Source organism: Nelusetta ayraudi, unplaced genomic scaffold (assembly GCF_046127955.1).
Source record: "Nelusetta ayraudi isolate G7.1 ecotype Tasmania unplaced genomic scaffold, CSIRO-AGI_Nayr_v1 ptg000136l, whole genome shotgun sequence".
NCBI classification, from domain to species: domain Eukaryota; kingdom Metazoa; phylum Chordata; class Actinopteri; order Tetraodontiformes; family Monacanthidae; genus Nelusetta; species Nelusetta ayraudi.
Genome location: NW_027466186.1, coordinates 6437895 through 6463522, shown reverse-complemented (window position 1 = coordinate 6463522; position 25628 = coordinate 6437895). Strand labels below are relative to the sequence as shown.

Here is a 25628-nt window from a genome sequence, read left to right as displayed (position 1 = left end):
GGGAACCTGATGTTTATCTTGGGGTAAGACAACTGACAGTAGAATTGAAAAGGCACACAATTTAATTTCATAATATCTACCTTTTGCTCCATATATGAACTCAAAATAGAATTTGAACAACATCTAAATACGTTGGTCTGTTTAATTCAGCAGAATGATTAAATCAAAAACTTGACAATAAAGCAATACTGTTTTTCCATGGTGTCTCCAACATGAAAAAAACTACTAAAAAACAAGTAAGTTCTGGTTCTGTGGTGGAGAAAAAGTGATGTACAGTATATTTCACTGTGATACTGCAGGCTGACAACAAGACTTTGTACTTTTGAAATCTCTAAAAAGTTTTGTATTTGCTCATTGACCTAGGACTTCCTTTTCTTCTTCTTTTTGTTTTGCTTAGTGGGGTTGGCGATGACTCTTTTCACTTTGAGAGGCTGCAGAGTGGTGGAGGAGGAGGAAGACTCTGTCACAACTTCAGCCTCCAGCTTTCTTTTCTGGCCCTTCTTCTCACCCATCTCCTCCTCCTCCTCTTCCTCCATCTCTTCACCCTCGCGGTGCGCCGGCTTTAAACTCAGCGCTGCGTCTCGAAGCCACGCCACATCTAGCAAAGGCACTTTGGGCTTTATGGCCTCTATGGTGTCAGTGAAAACCTCTTCCTCTTTGGCGGCGCCCTGCCTGAACCCCAGCGCCAGGACACTCTTAAGCCCCAGAGGCGCTGACAGGCTCTGGCTGAGTCGAGGCACCTGGCAGGCTGGCACGCCTCTGCTCATGCTGAGGGCGATCAGGTGATGGGTCATGTGTTTGGGCTTGACAGACTTGCACACAAGCAACAGTTTGAGCTGGTTCTTCTCCAGGGCTTTGGTGACCTCGTTGATGCCGATGGCCAACTGTCGTCTCACTGCCACATCAGTCCAGCCATTTTTGGGAGTGTCCCGACTCTCTGCATCCTGACTCACCTGAGGAACAGCCTCTGACGTCACAGGAGGACGCTGGGCCTTCTTCTTTCTCCACGGACGAAAAACCTTCACCTCCTTCTTCACCAGGCCGGTGGAAACGATCTTGTCTTCCAGGGTTTTGAGGATGAAGTGCATGTCGTTTTGTGGAAGTGGGCTCCATACGGGACTGAATGGCGAGTTGAAGGAGGTCTTGACAGGAATGTACTTTTTGTTCGCCTTCTTGGCTGACTTTCCTGGCGTGGCCATCCTGGCTGTGAATTTTAGGATTAAATTATCAGCAGCAGCAAGGAAAGCAACCGCGTTTCACACTGACGGTAAAGCCTCTTCATCTTAAATTATTTACTAATACGTTAAATACTATAGAAAAACTATAGACATCTATTTTTAAACGTATAGACATTTTAGACAATCACGACGCAAAACAACTGTAAAATATACAAGTTTTACCTTGAAGATTGTAGGGGGGAAATAGCCTTAGTTTCACACCACAGGTTGGCCACAGGGCGCCGCCATTTTTTTTCTTCTACTATTTCGAATTAAATGGCAGCTGAAATCAGCATTGAACCACTACTGCCACCCTTTGGAGCATTGTGAGTCCTGCAGTAGCTTAGGCGTGTGCTTTTAAACATTGGTTTTCTTTTATTCATAGACCAAAGAAACGTCTTGCAAAGTAACTGTGCATTTAAATAAGAACAAAGAGACGAAGAAGGAAAAAAAGGGAGGAAGAGGTTATTTTTTGTTATTGTATAAAAACGAGCTGTTTGGGGAAAGAGGGGTGGATTTTAGTAGGCCACATCGCAGGCACAAAGAAATAGTGAGCTTTAGATTCAAAAGTGATAATTTTAAGGCTCTTAGGTATGAAAGAGCACTATTGTACTAAACCCAATTTTTAAAGAGGTCTAATTTTTTTAAGGACAACGTGAGTTTAAAACAAAAACTAAAAGCCACCTGCTCTGTTTGTATTATCATATTGCAACGTGTCCTGTCCCCCATATTAAGGTTGAATCTTTTATTGCATGCGCCATCTTCTCTGCAGGGCAAAGTTCTGCTGTTGACAGTGCAAACAGGGTTTATGACGCTTATACAGTATCACCAAATCTAGCTGGATGCATTAACCGACTCTTTTAGGGGCACAAATTCTTATTTATTCCTCTTTCTGCTCCATTAAAAATAGCACTTACATGCATTTTGCAGTGTGGGTTTTGACCTTTGCTATTCCTGTGCCCTCAGTGAGTTCTCTATAATGGCTAGTGGCAAGTGGAGACGTTGCCCACAATTGCCTATAAGCCAAAATATCTATGTCGTTATGTAATCTAATAATAGTATTAGATAGTATAGTAGTACAGTATACAGTAAGTATCTTATTTTTTTCACTCTGTGTGTGTGTGTGTGTGTGTGTGTGTGTGTGTGTGTGTGTGTGAATGAGATGGGGGCGAGGGAGTGACAAAAAGCGTCTGATGTCGGCCAGCCAATCAGCTCCTCGGCTGCTCTGTTCGCTCCTCTGCACGTCTCAGCCGCGCACATTGATCAACTGTGTGCTGCAAGAACAGCTGCCAACCGCCGCCAGGGCGAAGAGGAACCGACGAGGATTTGCACTAAAAAAAAAAAACAACAACAACCAAGCGATACATCTACGAAAATGTCTCAGGTAATTGAGGAGCAATGTCTTGCTGATATTGTTTCGCGATAACATCATGTTGGAGCGCAGATCCCCGTTTTGACGCGGATAACGGTCTCAGGGACTTGATTTCTACTGTACGTGGTGCGTCGACCATCTTTGGACATAGAAAAGAGTGCTAGTGGAAGAAGAGTAGAAAACGAGAGTGCAATCTGATTGTGCGTCTCGTAATCGTCGATCGAGGCATTAAAAACGCGATTTAAACAGCAAGCAAGTCATGATTGCGAAGCAACCCATATTTATTAATTTATTGAGATATTGTTTTTGCAGCGTCATTTATTTAGACGCATAGTCTCATGTTCGCGGATTCATGTTCACCGCGCAGGGCTTTATTTTAGTCATCGCAACTCTTTTGTGAAGTAGATTATTCAAGTTGGCCTGGACACAAAGGGACTGAACTCTTGAATAAAAGCCCATTGTTAGTCTCCAATTACGGCTTTCTTATGCTGCTCAACACAAACTGAATAGGTCGCTCTCATTAGCTCTTGCTCGCCTGCTAAAATAGATGGATTTTATTTATTTATTTATTTATTTATTTATTTATTAAATATTTGACATGTGTCTGCAGGCAGAGTTTGAGCAGATTGCTGCAGATGTGCAGAAAGTGAAGACCAGGCCCACAGACCAGGAACTGTTGGACCTCTACGGCCTTTTTAAGCAAGCCAATGTTGGAGATGTCAACACTGGTAAGATATCCTGCAGAACCGCATGAAACGCGTTTCAATGCATGTATCCAGTATAATACTATGAATATTTCCCTCTGCCTGTGTTCTTCTCACAACTGTAGACAGACCAGGAATGTTGGACTTCAAGGGGAAAGCAAAGTGGGATGCATGGGAATCTAGAAAAGGTACGCTGTTTAAAAAAAAACACAAAAAAACAACAAAACCTTTGTTATGATTGTCAGTCATAAACAGACTTTCACATAGAATGGTTATAACAAATCCTGTTTTAAGAGTACTCATGTGTGATAGTTTTTGGAACATTTGAGCTCCAAGTGTCAACCTGCTTGTGGCGCAAGACTACGCGTTTATTACTTGTCTCTCTGGCACCCTCTCTGTTTCTTTGTTTAATAATTAATGATTTGCTGGTTCTTTCAGGGATGTCCAAGGACGATGCCATGACAGCCTACATTAAACTTGGGAAGGAAGTCATTAGCAAATATGGCATGTAAGAACTTACTGTAAAGCAAAGATTTTAACGACATTTCTTGGAGATTGTTTTTTTGTATTTTTTAACAAGTAGCATTCTATGTCAGAAATGTTGAAAGATGCCACTACCTGTAGTGTACTTCTAGTTTATGTTCCTTTTTTCCTAGTTTGTAATTTCTTGAGGAAATATTTAACAACTGCTATGCATCGCTGGAACATTTGGAAATTACATCTACAGTTGTGTTAATTTTTAATGATGTTTATAACGGTAGTCCATACTGGCAATGATGCTAAGATGTGCACAACAGTGCACTGCCATGTGCACCTTGATATTTAATCACTTAAAAACTGTGCTGTTAAGGCACGTTTTGAAAAATAAACATGTTTGTCAACTGTTTTGGTTCAAGTTATTTGCTCTTTATCTCACACCTGCCGATACTGCAAGAGTCAAACCATTTTTCAATATGCTTGATCAGCTCCATGAACTATAGACTTCCAACCACAAAAAACTAGAAGAAAAAAAGGTTAAAACTTATGAATAATTGATAACATTCTAATATAATATTAATTTAAGTGAAAGCGTTTTGAATTTTATTAGGTATGATTTTAAATCTTGAAAAAGAACTTCTCCCATATTTTATGAAAATTGATCTTAGTTTGAAAAAGTGAATCTCTTTACTTCACACAAAGCTAGCTCCAACATTTTTACAAATTAAATGAAATCAAATGCAAATTTGAGCATATAGTTTAATTTTGAATTGAAGAGGGAATTACTTGTCGTACTACATGATTATTAAAGCATCAGTTGCTAAAAAATAAATGAAAATCTTAACACTTTAAAATAAGCTCTGAGAGGTCAAGTTTTTGGAACACGTGCTGGTCAAAGTATCACTTGATTTGACATCTTATCATCGCCTTCAGCATGAAAGCTTCCGCCAAGAAAGACAGGAAATGGTAAACGAAGTAGAATAACTCATCCAGTGTAAAAAAAGAAAGAATGAAATCACACTTCTTTATAATTAATGAGTATAATTACTTCATTTCTTTAAAGTTTTATGGATGGAGTCGTAATTTAGGTCAATTGAAAATGTCGTGACAGGTCAAATTCAGGACCAAGTTCGTGAGGGACCAATGGCAAGCAACTAATACAGCAGTACCCAACCAATCACAGCACAGAGAGGTGGGACTTGGTGAAATACTGATCCAACCATCGGCAGGTTCTGCTACAACACTTATTCTGGCCAATCATAATGCCGAAGCAATTGACCAATAGTAGCAGACGGAGGCGGGACTAGGGGGAACCTCGCTGTTACGAGAATGTAAGCAAACGGCGCTGGCAGGCTGCTTACTGGGTGAAAGGTAGAACCAGGCTAGTGGTGTAAATACAGTGACAGACCCAGGCTCATTCAGTCCATACCCGCGGTCCTGTCGTGCTAGGAATCTTCAAGCAAACGGAAAACTGTTTTTAAGGAGGTGAGCCCTCTTGGAAATTCGTAAGCTAAGTTAGGTATAGTTGACAGTTCAGACTCGCAGCTCAGGTCAGTGGCAACTATCGTCATCTCCAGTTTCCCGATCAGGGATCAATAGTAACGAATGATCTGATGTTGGTTAACCAGGTTGCTCTCAAAGCATCAACACAATCTTTGTCATCGTTGTAAGATTTAAAAAAAAACAAAACGAAAGCAAAACTTAAGCGCTCATATAAACTCAGCAGAGGAACGAGGACCGAATTGCTAAGGAAGCTAAGTTGTTGATCTGCAAAATAATTGTCAGTCATTCAGGTCATGAAGTAAATACACATCTCCAGGTAATGCACCTACATTTCACATACAGCCTTTGTCCATCAAGGAGGATGCCCACTTATCTGTCAGTCGGATTACATACTGCACAGTATGTTTTGCATCTAAATTATCAGATCCAACAATGGCAATTTTTATAGCTTAAGGTTTGTCTTTGTTGTCCTTGCGAAAAATTGTTACATTTCAATTTCACTTTACAGTTTTTACCCAGTAGTCGTGGAGTCTGTGAAAATATTGGTCTGATAATAAAATATTTTTATTCCACTGCAAAGTGCTAGTCATTCTTAGGTCACTGGAAAACACCTGAGGCTTTAAAAATCTACGTCTTTGTCCTTCTACACTCTAGATGGTGCCAAATACATCATATGTACAACATACATTTACTTTATTAGCAGCGAAGCATATTGTAGTGCTCAAATAGACATGCAACCTGTTTTAAAGAATACATCTTAAACTGGAGAAACTTTTTGGACTGCCAGTTTGAACATGAAGTCTCGGCACTCGAAAGTGTGCCTGATGAAAATAGTCTGCAAGTCAGCAGGTTCAAGGGGTAACGTCGCTCTTGTGACCAGGGGGTCTTTTTGTTTGTTTTGCAGAAACGAAATGGCCAACCAGGCACCGCAAGAGAGGACCTTCCAGTACCAGAGGAGCCTGCCTTCCTTGCCTGTCCCATCACTCGAAACCACCCTTGCAAAATACCTGGATGCAGGTGCGATAGTAGGTTTTACGATGCTTGGTTATGTCTCTACAGCAAGTAGAGATGCAAGAAAGATGGTAGGAAATGAAAGTTGGCTCAAAAGTATTTGCTGTGCTGTTAATGACGAAGGTGGAAAGAAGATAATTGGTGGAGGAGACAAGAGAGGAGAAGTAGTTGAGCCAGGCACGACAGCCGTGTTCTCACAAGAGGGTGCTGTTTTGCAGATAACAGGTTATTTAGTTCCATAGTAGGCCAGCTAGGGGCGCTGTTTCAGTAACAGGGCTGCTATTCTCCCCCGTTACAAGTTAATGACAAAACTGTGTTGTCTTTATTTTAATATTTTTGTTTCTTTTTTGGCCCAGATAACTACTAGACTGGTTTCTTTTCATTTTAATCTATACACTAATTTTTGCAACAGCAGATAGTAAATGCTGCCAAACTAATCATATGCGTCAACACTTTCCATCAGTTCATCCATTTGCATCTGAGGAGGAGTTTCGGTCCACAGAGGACACTGTGAGGAAATTTCAAAGTGGTGTCGGTAAAGAGCTGCACCAGAAGCTGCTGCAGAGAGCCAAGTCCAGGAGGAACTGGGTGTGTATTGTTTTTTTGAACCAGTTTCTTTCTTTCTTCACTCATGGCTGTGTTTTGCTAAGCTGACTGCTCTCTGTGTTCACCCCCAGCTGGAGGACTGGTGGTTGGACTGTGCCTACCTGGAGGTCCGCATCCCCTCTCAGCTCTATGTGAATTTTGCAGGGCCAGCACCCTACCTGGAACACTGCTGGCCCCCTGCTGAGGGGACGCAGCTGGAGAGGGCCAGTATCAGCACCTGGCACACGCTCCAGTACTGGAATATGATCCGCACGTAAGTCGTGCACGCTGTTGAAAGGTGTGCCTTAAAGTCGGCATAAAATCACTCATTTTCCTCTGTGTTTTTGCACTTTTCTTTCCTGGTGAAGAGAGAGCATGCCTCCTCAGAAGGCTGGCGACACACCGTTAGACATGTACCAGTTCAGGATGCTGTACAACACCTGCAAAGTACCTGGAGTCACAAAAGACAGGATCCATAATTACTTCAAAACAGGTATGATAAACAACAACTCGTGACCTGTAGCCCACATCCAAACCACGTCTGTCTGAAACGTGTGTGTGTTGCGCTGTGACCCAGAGAGTGAAGGTCCTTGCCCCTCCCACTTGATGGTCATGTGCCGTGGACGGATCTTCAAGTTTGATGCACTCTGTGACGGAGAAATCATCACTCCACCAGAAATACTCAGGTACAGCTGACCATTATTTCAGACGGTTGTGCCAGGTTGTCTGTAAATTTAGTGGGTCGGTCCATCTCAAAGTGCCTTTGGAAGCAAGAAAATCTCTGGACCCAGTTGTACAAAAGCATCAAAGAACAGTTAACTTTTATTCCTGAGCGTCAAAAGGCTGCCACACGCTGCTGAGTCTGCTGTCTTTAGTCAAATCGAACCATGAAAGCAAATATCCGCTCAAAAATAATTAACCTAGAACCAAAACAAGCTGTATGGTTTTATTAATCAAGGATCAAATTTGCTTATAGGTCCTAATTCAAGAATTAATGAGATTACAATGAAAATGAATACCAAATTTCCCCCTGTGTGCTCTTCACTTCAGCCAGTGTGAATTCATCATCTCTGCTTTGACGTCATCAACTAAGCCTTCTTATTTAGTAAATAGCAGGTTGGCTCTTGTACTGTAAGTCTGGACTTGAGTTGTGTTCCGAAAACACCTGAAGTGGCCATTTACTGTCTACAGCTTGTAATGCAACTGGTTCCTGCTCTGATTTGATCCGTGTGGCACCTTGTAGATGAACAATTTGCAGCCTGTATGACTGAACCACTTCAGTCAGTAATTAGATAGGATTGGACTTGAATTTAAATATCTTATAGTGAAGTTTGCAGAAACCAGGTAGAAGTAACCAGAATTCTGAATGTTTTGGAAATGTGTGTGGACGTGTGCAGGCAGCTGACCTACGTGAAGCGGTACTGCGAGGGAAAGCCCCGTGGGGAAGGAGTCAGCGCCCTGACATCAGAGGAGAGGACTCGCTGGGCAAACGTAATGGAGAGGCCTCGTTATTGTTCTCTTCTCAGAAATGGCTTGTTGTGTCAGTGCAATACAGCAAGGAATTCTCTCACCAAGCTCTGTTTTTCTGAAAGGCTTCTCATTCTACAGAGGGACACGTAAAGATCAATCGCTTAAGTGCTTTGTTGCCTTGCAGGCTCGGGACTATCTGATAAGCATTGATCCGCACAACGAGACCATCCTGGAGACCATCCAGAGCAGCCTGCTTACACTATGCCTGGATGAAACCAAACCCTACTCCACTCCAGAGAACTACACTAATGTAAGAGTTTCAAACATGTCTATATGTATGTACAGTATGTCTATAGTTCTCTAGTATGATCATATGACCATCTAATCCCGTGTTACGCAAATTTCTCCTGGAGATCAATAAAGCATCTATCTATCTATCTATCTATCTATCTATCTATCTATCTATCTATCTATCTATCGATGAACAGATGACCCAGGCAGCTCTGACCGGTGACCCGACCATCCGCTGGGGCGACAAGTCGTACAATTCCGTTGCGTTTGCGGACGGCACGTTTGCATCCACGTGCGACGTGAGTTTGTTTGTTGCAGTTGGACTTCAGAGGCGAAGCCAAGGAGACTGGATGAGATTTCAGTGCCTTTCATCTTGAGGGGATTCATTTGTCTTTTGCAGCATGCGCCTTATGACGCCATGGTGCTGGTGTCTCTGTGTTGGTATCTGGACCAGCAAATCAAAGCCACGGGCGGCGTGTGGAAGGTGCTGATGATCGTCACCTGCTTAAAAATGGGAGAAAATGTCATTTAAAATCTCTCTGCTCACTCTCTGCACATTTCTCCTCGTTCAGGGCTCAGAGGCAGTGAGAGCGCTGCCTCCTCCTGAGGAGCTGCTGTTCACAGTGGATGAAAAAGTCCGGGGCGACATCAGCCTCGCCAAGCAGCGCTACCTGGAGTCGGTGAGCAAAGACTAAACTTGTCAGTGTGACAGCCACCACCAGTGCCACCACCTGTCCATAAACAGTCGTCTCCCCGTCCTGGATCTCCAGACTCAGGACCTGCAGCTCGTGTGTTACGCTTTCACTGCGTTCGGGAAAGCAACCATCAAACAGACAAAGCTGCATCCGGACACTTTTATCCAGCTGGCGTTGCAGTGGGCCTACTACAGACTCAACAGGAAGTAAGCGCTTGCAAGCACTTTGCTCATTGGAGGACGCACACTCAAGGTTTACCTCGGGCATGTAAATAAACCCTGGGGTTGTCCCCCCCTCCATCTCTCAGGCCAGGATGTTGTTATGAGACTGCCATGACTCGCAAGTTCTACCACGGCAGGACAGAGACCATGCGTCCCTGCACCGCCGAGGCCTTGAACTGGTGCAAAGCCATGGTGGACCCCACGTGCGACGTGAGCTTGCTTACATTGTTAGAGACCACAGAGGAAGGCGGAAGACATTCCTCGACTGTTTGAAACGGTATAAAAAGATTTGCCTTTTCAGGTGGGAGCCAAGAGGAAAGCCATGCAGCTGGCCTTTGAGAAACACAACAAGCTGATGGCCGAGGCCCAGGAAGGAACAGGTTGGTTTGGAGCATCTCTGAGTTTCCCAAAGTGTCACCCACCGGTCAAACCAGGCCACTGAGCATTGTTTTATTTAGTTATGTAATGATGGATGATGTTAAATTACTTTTGCAGGTTTCGATAGGCACCTCCTTGGCCTCTATCTAATAGCCACAGAGGAAGGACTGTCCACCCCGGAACTCTTCATGGATCCCCTCTATGCAAGGAGGTACTATCTGCTGGAATAGTTGTGGTGGTAGGAATGGGTGGCCTTTAAATAGGCCACTTATAAATGTTTGAGAGACACATCTTCTTAATGTGTAAATACTGTTGAAAGTAGGAACAGTAGCGAATGAAAATGCAGGCAGTACACCCTCAACACCACCAGCTGGCGCTAAGAAATAATGAACCGTTTGCACGCAATGCAGGGCAGAGGGCAGAGTGTCGCACTGAGTCAAACCCAATCAACAGTTAGAATCTCGTATTGTGTTCGGTCGGAGATCAATGTGTGGGGAGTTGCAACAACGCCCATGTTTGGTGCACTGTGGCAAAGGTGTTGTGATATTAGGCCTCATGTGAGTGATCATGTGACCTGGAACCTGGAACTTCCCTAGCGTCGTTTAAATATGATGTGATTCAAATTATTATTCTGTTACTGTAGAGCCGTGAATTGAGGGATTTTCAGATCAGATCAGTTTTCCCACTGGTTTTCACTCATTTGCATAGAACCCTTGTGATGTGGTCATATGTTCTGGGGAATTTCTCAGAAAACACCACTGAGTCACTCCAGATTCTGTGTTAAGAAGCCAAGTAAACCCCCTAGACCACCTACTTGTTTTCCTCTAACTGGGGTTTCCTGTGTGTCTGCAGCGGCGGCGGCGGAAACTTTGTGCTGTCGTCCAGCCTGGTGGGCTACACCACCGTCCTCGGCGCCGTCGCTCCCATGGTGCGCCACGGCTACGGCTTCTTCTACCGCATCAGAGACGACAGGTGGGCAAGACCTTCCTGGGGATTCATGATGTATCCAAAGCTGACTTTTTCACTCTTTAAAGCAGCATTTTAACACTTAAACTCGCTCTCCTTCTCTTTTCCTGACTTCAGGATTGTCGTCTCGGTCACAGCGTGGAAATCCTGCCTTCACACCGACGCTGTGTCACTGTTCAACAGCTTCTCCAGCTCCCTGCACGAGATGCACCACCTGGCCACCACATCCCATCTGTAGGCAGACGGAACAGTAAGACCTGAGTTAAACACGTGGGCCTTCTGAACAGTCAGACACAAACACAATGTAGAGCCCATCTGTCAGAAGCCGACTGCCGGCCTTAGTAAAGCCTTAGTAATGTTTGGTCTCAGCACGAATCAATGCAACTGTAATATCTATCCTATAGTGATAAGTAATTATGTGCTAAGTATTTTTTCTAGTTAACTTTGGTGTATATATTATTCTGATCTTGTCTGATTTTTCATGATTATTTAATTTGTTTCCAAATTAATCCTCTATATGTTTTAACAATTCTTGCTCTGTCTCGCATTTTTGTCAGAGACTTCACGTGCAGATTGAAGAATGTTAGCAGCTGTGATACAAGGAAAAAGTGCTTTGTTCATGTAACCTATGAACTAGCAAATCATGTCAGTTTCAGTGAAATTACTAATACCCCTTTGTGCTCACATTGTAAGTGCGTTGAAAAGGTTTTGCCTGCTAACTCGGGGCATCTCAGGAGAACCACATCTCAGTGTTAAGTGCACATCTGCAATCAAGCCAAACATGTATTGCCCATGTCATGGTGTGAATGAATAATGGAGTCAATGTAAAGCGCTTTGGGTGCTGTGATTAATCTGTTGTTATTATTATTATACATTGATATGTTGCCTTGTTACTTTGCCCCTTGTTCTGCTTGAGCAGCACCGCGGTGTACACCATGCTCAGGCCGCACTTCACGTGGACAGTGGAAGCCTTTGCCTTTAGTTTTTACATTATGAAGAAACCAGAAATTCCTTTTTAAAAGGTATTCTGGGAAGATAACCATTTCTGTTTTTAAGTCAGAATTAAGAGAAAATACAGAATTCACTTGTAACATTTCACATTTTCTTGAGTTTAAGACGGTTTTTCACTCAATAATGACGCCTGATTTTTTTTTTTTTTTAACTCAAAAGTGTTAATCTTATCACTAGCAAAATGTAATTATAACACACTTCTTTTAACTGTGAAAATAAATAAACTTGAAGTGATCACATTGTAGCGATGGCAAGTCGATGGCTTATTTTCTGAATATAAAACTTTATTAGACATTTATTAACTAATAGTTTATTAGTTACAGCATATATTGTCCAACAAGATAATAATTAAGTGCATTTTTGAAGAAAAAAACATTTATATGCATTCATGTCATTTCAAACAAGTACAGTCTTTTCTTTTGACACAGTTTTTTGTATCTTTTCATAAAACATTTCACTCTGTCATACATTTCAGGCACTTCAATTGAATTCAAGCAAGTAGAAGAAAGGAGAACAAACTGTAGGAGAGCAATACAATTATTAAACAATTTACCTGAATAAATAAACTGTAAACAAATCTCATTGGGGCTTATGATCCCTTTGTTGGGCATTTTGATGCATTTATAATCCAGTGTGTTTGCAGCATTAATCGAGTTTCTGCCGTCAGAAATCAGCGGTGGCAAAGCTTTGTTTTCAGTCAGCGGCTTCGCCACAAGAGTGAAAAGGAAAGGACTGGCCGTTAGTGTGAGACAGGAGCCGATACAATGCTGACAATACAGTAGTAGACAAGTGGCCCACTAAAGCTGCTCAAAGGTTCTTTGGAGGGAAGAGCTTTTAGTGGCAAATCCTTCCCGTCTTTGGTCTTCTGCTGTCCTCTTGTGTCCTCTCAGTCATTGTGGTGACCCATCTGTTTGGTGACCAGCATGTGGTAGGCTCCCTTCTTCACCATCAGCTGCTGGTGCGTGCCCTGCTCCACCACCACTCCTCCCTGGAAGACGGCTATGCGGTCTGCGTTCTGGATGGTGGACAGGCGGTGGGCTACGATGATGCACGTCCTGCCCTGTCTGGCCTGATCCAACGCCTCCTGCACCACCTGGGGACAGCAGAGAGACCACAGTTAGGAGGATTTAATTAGCCAGTGGTGGCTCCTCAGGGTCGGAGAAGCCCACCTTCTCGCTCTCGGTGTCGAGTGCAGACGTGGCCTCGTCCAGCAGCAGCACTTTGGGGTTGCGGATGATGGCTCTGGCGATGGCGATACGTTGCTTCTGACCACCGGACAGCTGCGTTCCTTTGTCGCCCGCCTGAGTGTTGTACTTCTGCTCGCACATGAAAAGAAATCATGTTTTATCACCATACGGAATAAAGTCAGTTCTGAGAAAACTATTTCCTGCTGCTTGCTTCATTATAGACATAATTAGAAGTGATCTTTATCTGTAGTGTCTCTAGGGTATATTCACCTTAATGTTTTTTCAAAATATTGTGTAAGATGAAGAAAGGCAAACAGAATGGAATGGCTTCACGTTTTTCTCAGTTAAGAAATGACAGATATAGAACACATCCAGATTTGCACACCGCTGTGGTTACCTGAGGCAGCCCTTCAATGAAGCTGTGGATGTTGGCAGCTTTGGCAGCAGCCTCGACCTCCTCCATCGCCACAGTACGGGTGTTGTCTCCGTAGGCGATGTTCTCAGCCAGGGTGCAGTCGAAGAGCACAGGCTCCTGGGACACGATGCCGATCTGGGACCTCAGCCAGTGGATGTTCAGCTCCTTCACATCCACACTGTCCATCATCTAACAAAGACGACGCAACAGAAGTTATTGAAGGGTAAGTGACGAGGCAGGATGTCAGAATCTGCAGTCGATAATTTTTTCGGCTCTCTAACTCTTTGTCCGTTCTCCGGACTCATAATATCAAAACACATTTAATGGCTCATGTCTGAAACATCACAAAGGTGATACATTGGTACATCAAAGATCTCAGACCACCTCACAACTGTTAGTAAAGTTGCTGTCCTCATGCAAAGCATCGGTTTTAATGGGCTAATGGGCAAAATGTACTATTTACTGATAATCTATTTTTTTGTAAAATTGTTATACCTCAGTCATCTGAAAATTGGTCAGTTTGACCACTGAGAATAAATCAAATTTCAAAAGCAAACCCATAAACTGTACTGAAGGACTGCATACATGACATAACTTATGAAAATACATGAAACACGTCAATATCTTATGCAACACTGGTTGGATCAAATATGCAAATACTGAGAATCATCTGATGGTTTCAATAATCACAAAGCTATCAAATCAAGGGATTTAAATGATCAACTTTTACAAAGCATCTAAAAGCACCTTGAACTTGTACATACTGTCAAATGAACAGATATTCTCCCCCCAGTTTAAGAGACAGCAAATCTTGGGCAGTAAAGATAAAAACATGCAAGCAGATTGTGTTCTGTCTTTATGCGCAAAATCTGACCAACAGAGCTGTAAAGAGGTTATAAACGTTGCTAATCATCAGCCCGCTGACAGTAGGTGAAGAGGCACAGGCCACGCCAACCAATCGTGACGAGCCCTGGCTGTGTTTGTGTTTGTCTTCTCACCACTTGCCCCTCCCGGGGGTCATAGAACCTCTCCAGCAGCTGAATGGTGGTGCTCTTTCCACAGCCGCTGCTGCCCACCAGGGCCAGAGTCTCTCCTTTCTTCACCTTCAGGTTCAGACCCTGCAGGATGGGCACGTCGGGGCGCGACGGGTAGTTAAAGCGGACGTTGCTGAAGACCACGTTCCCGTGATATTTTTCCTGGAGGGTGGAGAGATTAGGCATAAGAGAAATTTGTGGGCAGACGAGTCGTAAAAAGGCCTCGTGACGGCTACAGCCTGAATGATCGCAGGCTGTGGGTGACGTACCGGCGACTGGCCCTTCTCTGACAGGTTGTCAATGGGGGATTCTTTGTGAATCAGCATCATGAGGTGGGCAGCGGACAATTTGGCCTTGGCGAAATTCGGAGCAAAGGAGTTGGCCTCTCCGACAGCCATGGCACCGTACAGGACGGCCGAAATTACCCTGGCGAGGAAAGTCAAACACTCTTTAACAATGACTTCTCATGTCTCACGCCATTAGATAAGGCTCGGTGAACCCGAGATAATGATCTTCACCTTTGATGTGCATTTTGCAAAAGGCATTCCAATGTTTAAAAAAATAAAATAATCAAAAAACACCCCCACTCCTCTTTGGTTGTTAAAAAAAAACCTGCCAGTTAAGCTTTGTTTGTCCAGGGAGTATCATAAATTGGTAAAAAGTCTATTGCAAAGGTCAAAGACATACTAGACATAATCATATCAGCGGGTCTAAAACATGACTCAAAGTCGCATGTGCCTACACACACAGTTTTAAACATATTGTTGGAGAGAAGGAACAACCAATTAGACTTTGGCTGTGATTCCGAACGATTCTGTGAGGAAACAAGCGCACAGAAATTCTGTTGCGAAACAATCACATCTTTTCTTATTGTAAGAGAAAGTTGCTTTTTTCTCTCTCTTTTTCAAAGAAAAAGACGTCATATTTAACACACAACCACGCCAGGTCCAGTGGAACGCCTGGCCAGTAAAAGTCTACTGGCCAGGCGTTCCAGTGGGAGAGGCGAGCTGGCTTACTTATAACGTTTCACGCAGACTGGAAGGCTGTAGGCAACAGTACAGGACTTTTGACCTTAAGAGGGACCAAGACAAAAATCAAACGTGTTTGCGTAAAGTCTCCTTGTGGGTTAAAAGTTAATATCTATTTATATTATTTGTAGTTTTATTTTGCTTGGAAGCCTGGTGAGCGCTGCGGGCGACGGCTCCTCGCGAAAGAAAAAGGGGCTGGCCGTGCAACGTTGGCATGTGAATCTACAATTACGTCACATGGTAAAAGTGTCTCTAGTGTGTGTGCACACACGTGTGTGTGTGTGTAGGTGCAGTGCACCCATTCTCAGCGGCCCTTCACATCTCACCGCGCCGGGCTAATGATTTAAAAAGCTGCATTACATGACTCGTCAGTCCTTCCGGCACAAATTGGCATATCTCATCACTGTTGCGCAACAGTCTGGATGCTGCTTTTAATGTATATATTTTTTTATATCTATCTATAAACCTCAAACTGGCTGTGTACTCACAGGAACACTCCTTCCACGTCCATCCTGCCCGCCTGGATCAGCCAGGCGCCGAATCGGTAACAGGCTGCGTAAGCAAAGTAGATCATGGCCTGCGAGAAGGAGTAGGTGAAGCCGTACGCGTGGGCTTTCTTCTGGGAGTTCCTGCAGCCAGTGTGCGAGACGGACAGCGGCGTCAGAGAGAGAGGAAAAACACAAAACGCTGCGCCGGGCGTCCGCTGGGAAGATTTTGAGGAGAAATGATCCTACTTGTACGGCACTGTCAGGTTCTCTTCATACAAGGACTCAAACTTGGGCTCCCTGTTGAGAGAGACGACTGTGCGGATGTTCTCGATGGCCTCCGTAGCGATCTGTTGGGAGACAGACGCCGCGTTCAAGACCGCAAAAAAACAAGGCAACGCCATACCGGGCTGTTCCTTAAATCCTAAACTTCCATTTGACCTTTCCAGCCGCCTCCAGCTCCTTCTTGTCTTTGGCAGCGTGTCCAGCCAGGATCTTGATATTGGCGGCTCCAGCGAAAGCGATGATGGGCACGACAGCCAGGATGAGCAGGGTCAGCTCCCAGCCGTAGATGAAGGCGATGATGAGGCTGATGCCGATGTTGGAAAAGTTCTGCGTCAGCGTCGCTAGACGAGCACCGGCAGCCTTGAGAGGGACATAAATATACAGTCAGCGTCACTGATCCTGAGGGGAAACAACCCGAAGGCTCGGCTCGGCATCGGCTCGTGGACTCACCCCCTGAACTTGAGCCGCGTCTGTGGCCAGTCTGGTCGTCAGCGCTCCAACGCTGTTTTTCGGGTTGTCAAACCAGCCGAGATCCTGTGGCAACAAAGACGTCAAATTTTCACATGTCGTTTTTACCAAATTTGCTTTGACTATAATGGGAATCAGGCGAGACAGTCGGGTTTTGTGTTTTTCCTGTTGTCTCGTCTTAACTTCCTGTTTCATTTTGTGTTCTCCCCTCTTGCTCCCTTTCTCATTGTGTACACCTGTGTAATTAGTCTTTCCGCCCTGTTTGTTCTACCTGCAGCCCAGCACCTCGTGTGTGTATAGTAGGGTTGTGCATCTCTGGTCTGTGGCCGATAGGATACGTATCTCGATACACTACCAACGATTTGATACATTAAAGATACGATACGATTCGTTCCACTCTGAGGTTTTTCTTTAGGAATATCAGTTGATCCACATGATCGGGGTGAAGCAAACAGCACAGCGCAGTGCTGTAACTTTCAGCACAGCACCCCTTCCGCTGCGCCAGAATTCAGGAGTCCGGCAGTGGCCAGTGTTCTTTGTTGTTGGGCACTTTTGGCTGTAGAGTCGTTGCACGAGTAGCCGTTGAACGATGGTGTCGTTCACGCCAGACTTGAAGCAGCACGCACCTCTGTGGCTGGCTCGCGCAGCGATCGTTTCGGCGCCTGGTCTATTTTTTATTTTAACAGCGCTGTGGTGTTATTTACTGCGCTGTGCAGTGCTGCGCTGTGCAGTGCTGTATCTGTCTGTGACAGACGTAAAAACCGATGCATCTAGATTTAATCCCAAAATTGCATCGATTCACGGCTGCTCTACCGATGCACTCGCATCGTGCCCGCGCGTGTCCGTGTATCGATACGTATCGGTTAACCTTCCCATCCCTAGTGTGTATCTGTATAGTGTACATTTCCGTTGGTCTAGTGTCAGTTCGTCCTGTCCAGGCTTAACTTTGTGACAACGTTGTCTTTTCCTCCATGTGAATGATTTGGTGTTTCATTTGTTGATCCTCCTTGTGAGCATTTTGTTTCTCCATTGAGTGTTTTGCTAGTACTTTTACTAAGTCCAGAGTCGTGCAGTTGAGTCCAGTGTTCCAGTGTCAAGGCCATAGTTATAATCTAGCATTGACTGAGTTAAACATCACCTTTGCGCATGTTGGATTATTTACAATATGGGACCTTCGGTTTCAGGTTCATGCACTCACCTGTCTCAGCATTGCTGTGAAGGCACTCAGTCTTAGCTTCAGTGTCAGCACCTCTCCAGATTTACCAAAACAGTAGCCCTGTCAGGAGTTGGCAGTCAAAATGTGATACCATTCCACACAAACAAGTTGACCAGAGAGCTGAATGTAAGTAGGAGTAGGGGTAGGAGCTACATGTGCATTAAACACTTTGAAAAATCAATTTTCTAAGCAGCATCGCAGCCACGATGAGGAAAACATCTTTTTCCTACTTCATTTTCTAAAACCTTTTCTTTGAGGTATTTGTATGCGAGTGTGCGCTGTACACACCCACCTGCAGAAACATGGTGACAAAGGACACGCATCCAATACCAACAAACATCAGCGAAAACACGGAGGTTCTTTCCTTGATGACGTCGTCCGGTTCGATAAACACCTGGGAACGAGAGTGAGGAGAGCTCGTGTGTCGCTCCGAAAAAGAATGCTGCAGTGAATTTTGCTCGCAGACGCTGTGAAGTCACTCACGGTGATGATCTTGGAGAAGATGACGGCGAACACGGGCTGTATCGCCCCGTTGATGGCGGCGCAGATGATTCCGACGAAAATGTACGGCCACTCGGCTTTGTTCAGGTGCAACACTCTGAAGAAGGACACTGGCGGGGCCTCGTCATCCTGCTGACAGGACAGAACCCAGTCAGTAGGTTTGTGGGACGGAGGGACAGTAAGCCGTGGATGGCAGATCGTGGCTTAGCGAGCACCGCCTTGATTCCACTCCACTCAATTTTCAGGCTCAGACAATATTTGAAGCTCCAGCTCACCCCCTCTGCCTTGTCCTGGTCGTACTTGAGCTTCTCCTTATCCTCCGTCTTTCCATCTGAAGCGAACGAGGCGCCTCTCGAGGACTTCCTCTTGTACACAGAGCTCTGTGAGAAGGGCTCCATCGCCGCGCTCTTTTCATCAGACGGAGTTTCATAGACGTGATCGTCCAAATCCTCGACTTTCTGAAATGTCTGCGGTGACGAACCCAACAAACAGGATCATTGAATACTCGGCTGCTCCGACAGACTTTATGATTTTCGACGCTGCATCTGTGTGCGTGCGTGCGTGCGTGTTACCTGCATGGTCACCAGGGTGTGGTAGACCCCATTCTTCTCCATCAGCTGGCTGTGAGTGCCCAGTTCCACGATTTCACCTTTATCAAAGCCAGCGATGACATCGGCGTTCCTGATGGTGGAGAGTCGGTGGGCAATAATGATGGTGGTTCGACCGAGTCGCACCTGCAGGCAAATTCAGATGAGGGGATGATGGGCAACACTGGTAGCGCCCCTTAACACACAGATGTAGCTGATTGTGGTCTTAAAAGTCTGACTGGAAACAATCACAAAAAACATTTAGAAACATATATTTATACAATATTTATTCAATATTCCCATAGCTGAGAATACTTCTGGGTTTCAACTGTACAACAATGATTACTTGGAGCAACACTATCAACAATGCCTAAGAGTTTAGAAGAAATCCACAGTGTTCCAGCTCTGTTTAATAAGCGAAGATGTTACAAAAAAACCCTCTGGACCATAAAGGGCAGAACATGTTGTGGCTGTTCCCACCTTATCGAGCGCAGCCTGAACGATGGTCTCACTCTCGGCGTCCAGCGCAGACGTGGCTTCATCCAAAAGGAGGATTTTGGGGTTTCGCACCAGAGCTCGAGCTATGGCGATCCTCTGCTTCTGTCCTCCGCTCAGCTGAGTGCCTCGGTCTCCAACCAGAGTGTCGAATTTCTGAAGCAACCACCAGAGTTTGATGATTGGTGAGTGACGGTCACGTGTCTTGACTTGGCTGGCAGGAATGTGGTCTTACGTGAGGAAGCTTCATGATGAAGTCAAAGGAGTTGGACTCCTTGGTGGCTTGCACGATCTCCTCCATGGTCACGTCCGGTCGGCCGTACCTGATGTTGTCTGCGATGGTGGTGGCGAAGAGGACGGGCTCCTGACTCACCACCCCGATCATCTCCCGCAGGTAGCGGATGTTCAGGGAGCGGATGTCGTGTCCATCAATGAATATCTAACATGTGAGAACCAAACAGGCACTCTTAGAATACGGAACAAACTCAGAATTTGTTTCACATTTTTGCATTATATCTCCCTTCTCAAAAGGAAACTTGTACATATATATTCTACAAGCTCACATGACAAAAAATGGAATCAGTGCCACTGTTGAAACAGGACTTACAGAACCTTCCTGGGGGTCGTAGAACCTCTGCAGCAGCTGGATGGTGGTGCTTTTGCCACAGCCGCTGCTGCCCACCAGAGCAAAGGTCTGTCCATTCTTCACCCTCAGAGACATGCTGTTCAATATCTACAAGTAGCAACAGTGTCACATAAGATGCAGGTTTGAAATTTTGAAATCTCCTTTTTTCCTTCTCAGATGTCAGCGAATGGTGCTGATATGACACATACTTTGACTTCAGGTCTTGACGGGTAGTTGAAGTGGATGTTCTTAAACTCTATGTCGCCAGTGATGGAGTCTGGCTTGAAGCCTTCTTCTGAAAAACTGTTGATCAACGGTTCCTAAAGAGACATGCAGTGGATATACTTGTATTAATGATAGAGAAGAAAAGTCTAGTCGCCGCACTTGGACAAACAACCTGATCCTTATCAACACATCAAAAAGACAATGGCAGGAAGGCTGCTCGCTCTCTGTTTGCATACTTAACAAGGATCATGTTTATTTCCACAGCTCTTTGTGTTTCAAGCACTTTTCTTAATGTTGAGAGACACACAAATGTATTTTCAATACATCCAGTCTTATCGTTACAACCTTGTCAATCAATTTCACCACCTCTCCTGCCGTTCATTTCGACCCTCACACATCTTTTGGATAAGGTCTTGATAAACAAGCCTGCTTTCTCCATAACGTGATATTGATGCGATATTTAAAGAACTTTTAATCTCAGAGAAAAGCTACAACGAGTTACAACCACAGCTGTGAAATGACGACTAAATGACCAGTGAAATCTATCCAGGCAGCAGGTGGTCTAATTAGAGGGAAAGCCAACGTCTCATGACTGACCAATCAAAGCGGCCGCCCGCTGTGCCCCTCCGATGAAAGGCATGTTCAGCGATACAAAGTGACAACTCTGCCACAGGCGAAATATTCAAAGAAGAAAAAAACAGAACGACTACACAAAAATCCAAAAGAAATAATATTGAACGGCTTACTTGATCAATGATGGCGTAGACTTTATGCGCGGCTCCACGGGCGCTGGCAAAGGTCTGGATGTTGGGGGTGGTCTGTCCAATGCTGAAGGCTCCGATGAGCACAACAAAGAACACCTGAAGGACACACAAACACCACCATTGGCGACAAATGCTCTCTCTCTTAATTGTATTAAGGGGTTTATTTGACACGTTACATGTACTCACAGTCAGTAAATTCCCAATGGTGTACTCATCATTCAGGATAAGTGTGGTCCCATACCAGAAGGCCAGAGCATAGGACAGGTAGATCATTAGGAAGGTGACGCCCATTGCAATGTTGGAGGAAATGGCCTTCTTAATTCCAACTTTTTTGGCATCCTCCAGGTTCTTGTTATATCTGTGTTGCAAAACATACAGAAGCATCAGTGACGGTTAAAGGCATAGCATGCTTGTGTAGAAAAAAAAAAAAATATATATACAGTGACTGTAATGGCATTCAAAGCATCAAATGTCACATCATTTGAAAACACAAATCAAATTCTCTTCCGGCTCCATCTGGTTCCAGGCTCCACCCCTGGGGAAAGTGATCCGTTTACAAGCCAACATTCTCTTGACCATCTTTGTTAACGAGAAAAAACCCTCATGTCCGCCGTCATAAATTTCTCACAAATCGTGTTAAAGCGACAATGAACTTTGAGCGATTACGGTTTCTGGGACAAAAGCGACAGTGACACCAGCAGCACCCTCTCTGGTGTCACTCTGCACATGCATTTTGTTTTTGGAAGCAAATGAAAGAAAGGCAGAAGACTGGAACACGCTGATGTGACTTATTTAGATGATGTTGAGGAAAATTCAACCTTGTTCCCGTTCCTTCAGCTTTGTTAAAATGACTGTTTGGAAGCAGCAAAACAACTAATCTGTCTAATCACACATAATCACCTGGAGAACGTGTCCATGTTGAACAAGAATGTGCGTAATATATAATGTACTATACTACTACTACTAATGATGATAAATCTGGGTTGCACCTTTTGATCTCTTTGTTCTGACCACTGAAGGCAAACACAGTCCTGATGGCGGACAGCACCTCCTCTGCAACAGCTCCAGCTTTAGCGTATGCACTCTGCTCTTTGGCGGTAAAGCTTGTTAGCATCTGTGTGACAAAAAAAGAAACACTGATGAGAAGAAGCACCAAGGAGCCAGATAAGAGGGAGGCTGGAGGTTGCTCACCTTGCCGAAGAAGGCAGCTGAGATGCCTAGTAAAGGACTGACAGCCAGGATGACCAGAGTCAGTTTCCACCCTTGGATGAAGCCGATGACAAAGGACGCGATGAAGGTGGTGTAGGCCTGGATCAGCAAGCCCACTTTGTCGCCAATACCCTCCTGGATCTTATAGACGTCACTGCACGGGGCAAAAAAAAACAACAAAACAAAACCCAGCACACAACATCAGTTGAAAGACACAAGCGGGAAGGAAAGGGACTTTCACAGGGAGCCGAGTCCTCGGCGGGCCACGCACTCTGTGAGCCTCGTGTTGAGCTCTCCTGTCTCCGTGATGTCGAACCAGCTGATTTCCTGCTTCATGATGCAGTGGAAGAAGCGGCTGCGGATGCGTCGGACCTGGCGCCCGGCCGACAGCGTCCAGAACGACACCTGCATGTAGGCTGCCACCATCACCACGAAGCCCAGGATGGAGTAGTAGATGGCGTATCTGGAAGAGGGCAGGACGTGGACTTGAGCTCAGAGGAAATCACCCCCCCCCCAAAAAAAAGAAAAACAAAACAAACTATGGCGGAGGAATCTCTGAACGTCACACAACTTTTGCTGCACCCTGCGGAATAGGACTTGCACTTACACATTCAAAGCACTGAAATCTCACCTCTGCATGTCCTCTTGCAAGGTGCTGTTTGCCATGAAGTCGGGCATGCCTGTGGGAACTACAATCACAAAAGGAAACCTTTAAACAAACAATCCTTAAAAATATCTTTCTTCTCACTTACTTGTATGCTCTACTGTAACTAGGAAAAAAAAACTCACTTGGGAAAGTTATGTTTGGAACCGTGGAGTCCATGATGAAGCTGTCCGTCATGTCGCCAAACACGAGGCAGAGGAGGGGGAGCGTGGTGCCGTTGACTATCGACATCACCGTCCCGAAGAAGATGAGCAGCTTGTCCCAGCCGTCTGCAAAGCGGAACTGTGGCGCGAGGAGACAGCAGAGGGGGGAGGGCGGCAGTCAGCAACTGCGAAGCCTTTGGGATTCCCGATTGCGATGAATCGGGTGAAATTTTTCCATCTTGGGTCAGCGGTAACAGAATTTAAATGGTTTGTTAAGAAAAAGGAACAAGTGAAGTTCAAATGAGCCATTATGCTGGGACAGCAGGGGAGCTGTAGAGTCAGTCCAGCCAAACAACAGGAGGAAGTGCAGCACTCCCATCCTCTCTCCCTGCAAGGCTCCCCTACTGTGCGTGTGCACTGAGCCGTGCGCACGCACACTAACACACACACGCACGCACACACACGCACAGAGCCATCTCACTGTTTCCTTGGTTAAGATTACAACATTCTCTGTTCTGAGCTGTTCTCACAACTCTGAGAAATCACAAAAGCTTTAAAAATAAATACACCGCTGAAGTCCATCCTCCAGCTCAGTTTAAAAACACACACACACACACACACACACACACACACACACACACACACACACACACACACACACACACACACACACGTTTAATATTGTGATGCAAAAATACTGAAAAACTATAAAGTTGTGAACCAAACAGGCTCTTAACACTTGAACCTTTTCACCCGTAACGGTTCATTGTGGAGATTTGATAACTAGAAAAAAAAAGCCTTAGTTAGATGCTCTTATAGTTTCTAAAGATGTAATAATGAGAAGCCAACAATGTTCAGAAGTGAAACTAAAGAGCTCACAGTAACGTAATGTCACGTACGTCAGCTTCCGTCTCATGTGAGAAGGGAGAGAATTGTTTCTATGCTCACCACAAGGCACATAGCAGTTGCTGTTTCCTATTAACGAACAGATGACTGGGCTTACCACAGCTATGGGACCGACCATGGGCTCCGGCTGAGGTTTTTCCTTCTTCTTCTTCTTGTCATCGCTCTCATCACTCCTGAAGTCAGATTCACACAACGCAACGTCACATAACACCTGTGGCACTTTGAGCAGGCGCTGTTAACAGGAGATGCTCTCTTATTTGGTTCCACTGGGACAATGAAGGTCGTATTCCATCCAATAATCAGATTGAGAATAACAGTCTAAACAATTCCGGTCACCAGGGTGGAAATCTATATATGAGAACATATAAAAAATACATTTGTTTGTAAAGGAGATTTAAAAAAAAAAAAAAAACATACCCCACTTTTCCATTCATTTCATACTTCTTTTCTCGTTTCTTGCCCATGTCTGCCTTCTGTAAGATAAATAGAAATCTTAAAATGAATTTGTGATGAATTAACGGAAAGCCATTCCTTTAAAAAAAAAGAAAAAAAAAGAAAAAAGAAGCCCCTTCCCTCGTACTTGACGTCATCATGGTAAACATAACGCTATAAATTGGAAACTGTTAAGAGGGAGATAAAAAAACAAAAAAAGGGCAGAACCTGGACGAAGCGGTGTGTTGAGAGGTGCTGTTGTTCAGTCCTACCGACTCCGGCTCCTCTCTGCTGTGACTGCTATTTTTGTACAGAGGTGAAACAGCAGCAACAGATCACACGGCCGGACCGCAAACTGTCTGTGCCGACCCTCTCCCTTCCTCTCCTCCTCCTACTCCTCCTCACGTGGCTTTATTGCCACCGTTATCAAATTTCAGGGCGGATCTTCATTCGGAGAACGTGATCGATCAGCGTGACGTCACAAGAGACCCCAGCCGGACGCTTTTATAGCGACGTGCCTGGCGAAATGAGCGCACGATGTGTAAGACAAAGGGTCTTTTCAAGGTATTAGTATATGGGGCGCCGTTCGTTTGCTTCGCCAGTGTTGTCCACATTGCGTCCGTCATGCGCAGCGATGTCACATTCAGATGCGCCAAATATCAGAGACCGCAGCCAATACATGTTTATTGTCATGTAACCAATTAATTTAACATCTGAAAGTAGCGGAATGAAATGCCGTAGGTGAAATGTAGAGGAGTTAAAAGCCCCTATGGGTTATTTATCATGGGAGTTTACTTAAATGCGCACTTTGAGGAAATCTGGGTCCTCCGCCCCTGGTTGGTTTTTAACCGCCAACTAGTGGCGAGAAGGCATAGTTGCCTCACCAAATTGGAAAAGTCTAAAAATGGAGCCAACACGTTCCAAGCTCCTTCTCCTCCGTATATATCTTGCTGGTCTATTTACACATTTTTTGCAGGATGAACTCGTATCAATCTTACTGTATAGGTATTTTTGTGGTAACTCCAAGTGGACTGAGTAAAGCTTTAATTCATATCTAA

General features: G+C 44.7%; 4 protein-coding genes across 8 annotated transcripts; 2 read left to right on the top strand and 2 right to left on the bottom strand.

The window, feature by feature from the left end:
• Positions 1 to 44: 44 nt before the first annotated feature.
• Positions 45 to 1535, bottom strand: rpp38 (ribonuclease P/MRP 38 subunit). Its single transcript, XM_076012767.1, has 2 exons — positions 1401 to 1535; positions 45 to 1204 (listed from the first exon to the last, which is right to left on the bottom strand). The coding sequence occupies exon 2, from the start codon at positions 1197 to 1199 to the stop codon at positions 360 to 362; it is 840 nt and encodes a 279-aa protein (XP_075868882.1). The 5' UTR covers positions 1200 to 1204; positions 1401 to 1535; the 3' UTR covers positions 45 to 359.
• Positions 1536 to 2433: 898 nt separating this feature from the next.
• acbd7 (acyl-CoA binding domain containing 7) lies at positions 2434 to 4177 on the top strand. Of its 2 annotated transcripts, XM_076012770.1 has the most exons (4): positions 2434 to 2601; positions 3200 to 3317; positions 3419 to 3481; positions 3732 to 4177. In XM_076012770.1, the coding sequence occupies exons 1-4, from the start codon at positions 2593 to 2595 to the stop codon at positions 3803 to 3805; spliced, it is 264 nt and encodes an 87-aa protein (XP_075868885.1). In that variant the 5' UTR covers positions 2434 to 2592; the 3' UTR covers positions 3806 to 4177. The 2 variants fall into 2 exon arrangements, with proteins under 2 accessions (XP_075868885.1, XP_075868883.1); XM_076012768.1 differs by lacking the exon at positions 2434 to 2601 and having other exon boundaries at positions 3188 to 3317.
• Positions 4178 to 5072: 895 nt separating this feature from the next.
• On the top strand, positions 5073 to 12149 carry crot (carnitine O-octanoyltransferase). Of its 3 annotated transcripts, none has more exons than XM_076012763.1 (17): positions 5073 to 5141; positions 6178 to 6290; positions 6748 to 6872; positions 6962 to 7143; positions 7238 to 7362; positions 7447 to 7555; positions 8267 to 8360; positions 8524 to 8649; positions 8828 to 8929; positions 9031 to 9114; positions 9203 to 9310; positions 9401 to 9531; positions 9633 to 9756; positions 9848 to 9926; positions 10042 to 10135; positions 10777 to 10896; positions 11008 to 12149. In XM_076012763.1, the coding sequence occupies exons 2-17, from the start codon at positions 6185 to 6187 to the stop codon at positions 11126 to 11128; spliced, it is 1830 nt and encodes a 609-aa protein (XP_075868878.1). In that variant the 5' UTR covers positions 5073 to 5141; positions 6178 to 6184; the 3' UTR covers positions 11129 to 12149. The 3 variants fall into 3 exon arrangements, with proteins under 3 accessions (XP_075868878.1, XP_075868877.1, XP_075868879.1); XM_076012762.1 differs by having other exon boundaries at positions 5091 to 5255; XM_076012764.1 differs by lacking the exon at positions 5073 to 5141 and adding an exon at positions 5308 to 5589.
• An 11-nt stretch (positions 12150 to 12160) lies between these two features.
• On the bottom strand, positions 12161 to 24961 carry LOC142879441 (ATP-dependent translocase ABCB1-like). 2 transcript variants are annotated; one of them, XM_076012756.1, is made up of 28 exons: positions 24799 to 24961; positions 24556 to 24611; positions 24236 to 24311; positions 23215 to 23371; positions 23057 to 23114; positions 22697 to 22888; positions 22408 to 22579; positions 22206 to 22330; positions 21403 to 21574; positions 21199 to 21312; positions 20437 to 20547; positions 20210 to 20335; positions 19838 to 20041; positions 19588 to 19758; positions 19093 to 19254; positions 18796 to 18987; positions 18503 to 18652; positions 18312 to 18413; positions 18002 to 18079; positions 16786 to 16869; positions 16492 to 16695; positions 16300 to 16400; positions 16054 to 16194; positions 14807 to 14963; positions 14502 to 14699; positions 13486 to 13692; positions 13071 to 13217; positions 12161 to 12994 (listed from the first exon to the last, which is right to left on the bottom strand). In XM_076012756.1, exons 2-28 carry the CDS (start codon positions 24600 to 24602, stop codon positions 12788 to 12790), a joined length of 3855 nt encoding a protein of 1284 aa, XP_075868871.1. In that variant the 5' UTR covers positions 24603 to 24611; positions 24799 to 24961; the 3' UTR covers positions 12161 to 12787. The 2 variants fall into 2 exon arrangements, with proteins under 2 accessions (XP_075868871.1, XP_075868872.1); XM_076012757.1 differs by having other exon boundaries at positions 18503 to 18649.
• Between the last annotated feature and the right edge of the window lie 667 nt (positions 24962 to 25628).

What these genes read in the sequence shown, in the direction of transcription:
- acbd7 (XM_076012768.1), top strand. Translation starts at nt 3,188, where the DNA reads ATGTGTCTGCAGGCAGAGTTTGAGCAGATTGCTGCAGATGTGCAGAAA. An exon ending in TGTTGGAGATGTCAACACTG is followed by an intron (nt 3,318 to 3,418) that starts GTAAGATATCCT and finishes TCACAACTGTAG; the next exon opens with ACAGACCAGGAATGTTGGAC. An exon ending in TGCATGGGAATCTAGAAAAG is followed by an intron (nt 3,482 to 3,731) that starts GTACGCTGTTTA and finishes TGGTTCTTTCAG; the next exon opens with GGATGTCCAAGGACGATGCC.
- rpp38 (XM_076012767.1), bottom strand. Translation starts at nt 1,199, where the DNA reads ATGGCCACGCCAGGAAAGTCAGCCAAGAAGGCGAACAAAAAGTACATT.
- LOC142879441 (XM_076012756.1), bottom strand. Translation starts at nt 24,602, where the DNA reads ATGGGCAAGAAACGAGAAAAGAAGTATGAAATGAATGGAAAAGTGGG. An exon ending in ACGACCCCCAGGAAGGTTCT is followed by an intron (nt 20,042 to 20,209) that starts GTAAGTCCTGTT and finishes CTCACATGTTAG; the next exon opens with ATATTCATTGATGGACACGA. An exon ending in TCACAGCAATGCTGAGACAG is followed by an intron (nt 16,870 to 18,001) that starts GTGAGTGCATGA and finishes TTGTTGCCACAG; the next exon opens with GATCTCGGCTGGTTTGACAA.
- crot (XM_076012763.1), top strand. Translation starts at nt 6,185, where the DNA reads ATGGCCAACCAGGCACCGCAAGAGAGGACCTTCCAGTACCAGAGGAGC. An exon ending in TACTACAGACTCAACAGGAA is followed by an intron (nt 9,532 to 9,632) that starts GTAAGCGCTTGC and finishes TCCATCTCTCAG; the next exon opens with GCCAGGATGTTGTTATGAGA. An exon ending in CGAGGCCCAGGAAGGAACAG is followed by an intron (nt 9,927 to 10,041) that starts GTTGGTTTGGAG and finishes TTACTTTTGCAG; the next exon opens with GTTTCGATAGGCACCTCCTT.